General features: G+C 30.4%; 1 protein-coding gene across 16 annotated transcripts in view; it reads right to left on the bottom strand.

Moving 5' to 3' along the window:
- Positions 1-435: 435 nt before the first annotated feature.
- The window catches only part of ntm (neurotrimin), a 628604-nt gene continuing 623039 nt past the window's right edge, over positions 436-6000 (bottom strand). For 8 of the 16 annotated variants that reach the window (XM_087269720.1, XM_087269724.1, XM_087269719.1 and 5 more), the window contains one exon: positions 496-1275. In XM_087269720.1, coding sequence (XP_087125846.1) covers positions 1178-1275 — 98 coding nt within the window. In that variant the 3' untranslated portion in view covers positions 496-1177. 16 annotated transcript variants of the gene reach the window in all.

The following is a 6000-nucleotide window of genomic DNA, read 5'->3' as shown; positions in this document are numbered from 1 at the left end:
ATGTACGCATTTACATACAGAGATGTTAGCAGAAATGAGGGTAAGAAGGGTTCAAATTAAATACATTTAAGTGCCCAGATTGGTTTTGATAACACTAAAATTTAAAAAATTAAATTAAATAAAACTAAATAATAAACAGAAAAAAATAAAATAAAAGTAAAACTAAATAAAATAAAAATATAAATTAAATTAAATAAAACTAAATAAAAAAATAAAAATAATAAATATCAAAATTAAATTAAATTAAATAAAACTAAACAAAATAAAAAATCTTATTAAATTAAATAAAACTAAATAAAATAAAAATAAGAAATATTTTTAAAATATGATAAAATAAAATAAAACTAAATTAAATTAAAATAATAAAGACTAAAATAAAATAAAAACCCAGAAAATCATTCCAATGGCGAAAAAAAAAAAAATCATCAGGTATTAGCAGATTGCTCTTTGGACTCTTATATCAGATTCATTAACTCTACATTAATGAATAAACTGTTAAGAAATGACTCCCAAATTTTATTTAGTAATTTGTTTGTGTGAGCTTCTGCATAGTCCAACTGTGCCATTCCTATCATCAAAATATAATAAAAAATAAAATACACTGTACAGATATGCACCAAATTGATATGTATGTGTTAAAATAGAATGAATGAGTATTTAAAACATGAATATTACATAGCTAAAACATTTGTATATTTTTTGCTGCTTATTTTGATTTGTTGAATAATTATGATACATAAAAATATGCAGAAACAATCCAAAAAATAAAAAAATAAACTCACACACACATACACCCCTCCTTACTACATGCCTTTGATTTGAAATAATGATTCCCTCATAAATACTGCACTCTATATGAACTCATATATTGGGTTACAGAGTTAAATTAATAAACGTTTAAAAATAAATTACGTATTTTAAAATTAGACATGCCTCTTGTCGTTTTTCTTACAAAACTGCATTCGGTGGGGCAAAAACAGTGATCATTAGCAATGTTACATTATTAAACTCTATTATAAACCAAAGAAATGCATGATTATTAAAAGGAAGTGCTCGGGTTTCCTGATGCACGTTTTGTTTTGCACATTTTTGGTAACCCATGCACGATTCGTGACTCCAGGATGAACATGATGCCACACAAACTCTTTTTTTTGTATTCACTGAAAGCTCTTCGGCATCAAAACTTGAGCAGGAGTTGTAGGATTGCGATGAGTAGACAGAAGGGGTTGAAAACCGTCGACGTGCCGCTGTTGCCGTCCTGAACTGCTCCGGGTCCTGAAGCAGTTAAAAGATAAAGCGTGTCAGGAAAAGGTCTACGTTTCATTCTTCTGGCTGTCTGTTTCAACTACACGTCTGGACGGCTGATTTTGATCTTACTCTCTCATTGTAAGTTTATTTTATTTTTATTCTTTTTTTTTTTAACAGATTATTATTTATTTAGAAATACTATACAGATAAAGATTTTTTTAAAATATATTTTCCAAGTGTTGTTTGACAGAGTTTTGTTTTCAATACATTGCTAAACCTTAGATTTATAAACATATTTTTTTAATAACTAATTTAGGTGATGACAGTGCAGTGTATAGCACAATCGCCTCATAGCAAGAAGGTCGCCGGTTTGAGCCTCGGCTGCGTCAGTTGGCATGTTATCCCCATGTTTGAGTGGGTTTTCTCCGGGTGTTCCGGTTTCCCCCTCAAGTCCAAAGACATGTGGTATAGGTGAATTGGGCAAGCTGAAATTGTCCGCAGTGTATGTGGGAATGAGTGTGTATGCGTGTTTCCCAGTGATGGGTTGCAGCTGGAAGGGCATCCGCTGCGTAAAACATATGCTGGGTAAGTTGGCTGTTTATTCTGCTGGGGCGACCTCAAATTAATAAAGGGACTAAGCTGAAAAAAATATTTATTAATTCTTAATTTAGGCAACACGGTGGCTCAGAGGTTAGCACTGTTGCCTCACAGTAAGAAGTTCGCTGGTTTGAGCCCTGGCTGGGTCAGTTGGCATTTCTGTGTGGAGTTTGCATGTTCTACCCATGGGTTTTCTCCGGGTGCTCCAGTTTTCAACACAGTCCAAAGACATGCGCTATAGGTGAATAAACTAAATTGTCTTTAGTGTATGTGTGTGAATGAGTGTGTATGGATGTTTCCCAGTAATGGGTTGCAACTGGAAGAGCATCCACTGCATGAAACATATGCTGGAATAGTTTGTGGTTCATTCCACTGTGGCAACCCCAGATTAATTAAGCCGAAAAGAAAATGAATGAATAGATAATAAAAAATTTTTTTTTACTAATTTATTTTGATGACAGTGTATATAATGGGTTTATGACAAGGGGTGGATGACAACTTGATGGACTAACAAATAGCTGCATTTCACCCACCGACCAACAGACATGGTACATCGCATGGTCTCGCCACTAACGCACCATCCATACAACCAACGCACCATCCATATTACTATTATTATAATTATGATATATGAAGAGTTCAGATGCAAAAGCCTCTAAATGCCATCAGAAATCTTCTAAAATGAGCATTTGTTTGTTTTTTCCTTGTGTAATTTCAGATATTTCACTGTTATGGTGATGAATAGGTTATTTTCATGTCCATTAAAGTCAAATAATTGCATATAAACATAGGAGACTGAGAAAAATGCTCATTTTAGCAGAACATTTCAAATGGCAGAAGGTTTTTCCATCTAAAATCATCATATTATTAATTTAGCCTAACTAAATTAAATAAACCTTTTGCCAGAAGAAATATATAATTGGAAATAATCTGAAAAATCTGTTAAAAAAATCACTTGGGAAATATTTGAATATTTGAATTTTACTTCAACTGTAATTATTATAATTTCATTCCCTTTTTATGTTCTTAATACTAATAAATTGTTAGTTGATTGAGTGGGACTAAAACTATATATATATATATATATATATATATATATATATATATATATATATATATATATATATATATATATATATATATATATATATATATATATAATCATAATGTTTTATTTTAATAATGCAGGAAACAGGAAAGAAAATTTTAAATAATGAAAACTTTAAACATAAAAATAAATATTACTACTATGACAATAATTAATATATATATATATATATATATATATATATATATATATATATATATATATATATATATATATATATATATATATATATATATATATTTGATAGATGTTCATGTATTTACAGTATTATTAATTATTGTATTTTAATATAAAACAATCATATACAGATATTTCTGACACTGAAAGCTATTCAATCGTATGAAAGTTTTGAATACATTGTCTTTTAGATGGCATCAGCCCTTATGTGTTTCTATAGATTTACGGCACTAAACTGCTAGTTTCTAGTTGAGTAAGTTGTGTTAAAATCTATGTTAGTACAGCAACTCCTGTTGTTTGGTTAAGTCTATGGTGATTAGTACTGTATTTTAGTAGCTTGCATATCACAAACCTTCCCACAAATCATTTTGAAGGGGTGTTTGCTCTAAATCAGATGAAGTCATTTCTAAAACTGAAGGTGATGTTTCCACTAAAAGAGAGATTATAACAACACAACACTTAATACACAGACAGAACATGCTACAATTCACACAGATCACTACAGTGCACATTACTGCCGTTGATAATAATAGACAAATCTATTAGATTATTTTGGGAATATAAGTATACCTGGTCAAAATAATACAGGAGACACTAGGAGTTACATTGTGTTGTTTAAGTGTTCAATTTATTTATTTATTTATTTATTTATTTTTAGCAATATATACACAAAGTATCTAAAAAGTTGTGAAACATTTCCGTGGAAGCAAAACATACAAACAATGCAGGTTTTTTTTTAGTTTTAAACCATGCAATGTGCAATTTCATTTATGTTTTGTGTAAATTTAAATTTGTATTTTATGCATTAAATCTTCATCCCCTAATCTCTGTTCTTAATACTGTTAAAGTATTAGTTGTGTAGTACATTGGTTATCTTTATTAACCACCATAACACAGTCAGGTCTGTTTTGAACTGAAAAATGTACAGCACAGTACACCATTCTAATCAATGTATAATCATTTAAAAATATATGTACAGTAAAATTCTATTTTATTTGTTTAAGTTGTGCAGTTATATGGGATCAAGGTTATTTATTTATTCATTCATTTATTTATTTATTTATTTATTTATTTATTTATTTATTTATTTATTTATTTATTTATTAATTAATTATTATTATTATTTAAGAAATATAATTTTGTATGCTGAATAAATATAAATATATGTCTGTTCAATTGTTAGGTCATTTTAGACACAGGTATTTGTATAGCGCCTTCAGGTGTGTAAAATGATTAAGTTATAGCTCAAGCTTTAAAATCCATTTTTATTAGTTCCATTAGTTAATGATATCAATGTGCAGTATTTACTAAAAATAACTAATTATGAACAACATTTGTACACAATGCATCATCGGCATTTACTAATGAATTAAAACAATTAGATTAATAGATAATTAGTTGTGTTTGTCAATACACCAGCTTTATTTCTGTTAACCAAGATGAATAAATACCAGGGTTTCAAAGTCTAATTTACAATATTTTTAAGGCTCTTATGAGTGACTTTTCAGACATGGCACTAAGGATTTATTTTTTTCTAATGACCCAGTTGGGTCAGTGGTAAAGATTTTTTTCTTGCCCCAGTAAAAAAAAAAAAATATATATTTTTTTTACATATTTTAAATACATTCAACATTTTTTGCTGCTTGTTTATTTAAAATGAGTGAAAACAACACAATTATTGTGATTTGTTTGGGACAACTTGTTTTATGTTCAATCCACTTACATTTGTTAACTTATTAGTTTTGTGTTAAGACAACATTAATTAAATTGTGTATAACCTCGCATGTTTTACAGTGTAAATGTACTTTTTTTCTGCTTGATCAAACTGCTTATTTAAAATGAGTTGAATCAACACAATTATTGAGTTTTCTTTGAGAACAACTTAATTGTTTTATGTTCAATCCACTTTAATTAAAACAAATCAAGGTCTATTAAGTTAACTTAATAGATTTGTGATGGGAAAACATAAAGGAATTGTGCAGCATTTATCACAATATTCATGTGTTTTTCAATATAACTTTTTTATTAAAAATTAAGTTGACAAGTTTTAAAACTATAATAAACTGAATGTATGCACAAGCGTCTGTCAGTGTCCTCACCAGATGGCTACAAATTAAGGGTGTCACGATCTTCCAAATCCTCGATTCGATTACATTTTCGATTCTAAAGGCACGATTCGATTCGATTTTCGATTATGAATAATTAATTCATTAATGACCAATTAATTATTTGTAGCCTACCGTTTAAACTACCTGACCTGCGTGGTCTTTGTTTTACCCATAAACAAATCATACAGTAAATGAATAAAGGCAAGAAACACACATAATTACCACCTGTCAATCACTTTTTCTGCGGGACTCGTGAATAGGCAGTGATCTGTGTCGTAATAATGGCGTCGGTAAAAAAGACGCACAACCAACAGGAACCAGCCAACAGTATCTGAGGTGTGCGCTAAAATGACTAAGTACAAGTGAGTGAAAGATTGAAGCAGTCTACTGATTCTCTGACTGCCTGAACCCGCTGTCTCGAGCCCATGGCTGTGTGTGTGCGTCTATGTCTGTGTGTGTGTGTGTGTGTGTGTGTGTGTCAGAGGTAGTGAGGAAGGAGGGCTCCTCATTAATGCTACACGCCACTGTGGATGTCAAATCGTTGTCATTCTAAAATGCCATTTAAAAACAAAGACAGTGTAAACAGGGCCTGAGTGTGTACTTTTCGCGAGCGGATTTGCAACGGCGGCGGGTGGAGGATCGCGATGCCGGTGTTGTCTATCGGACGAACTGTAAGTAATATGTACATAGCAGAGCTTGCAAAACTGTGTTTTTTTTGTCGACAACACGAACGTTGTCAACATAACTCACTGGAAATCCAAA

The sequence above is a fragment of the Danio rerio genome, chromosome 10 (genome assembly GCF_052040795.2).
Source record: "Danio rerio strain M-AB ecotype USA chromosome 10, GRCz13ab, whole genome shotgun sequence".
NCBI lineage: Eukaryota > Metazoa > Chordata > Actinopteri > Cypriniformes > Danionidae > Danio > Danio rerio.
The sequence above is the reverse complement of the archived record's forward strand: the minus strand, read 5'-3'. Positions and strand labels throughout refer to the sequence as shown.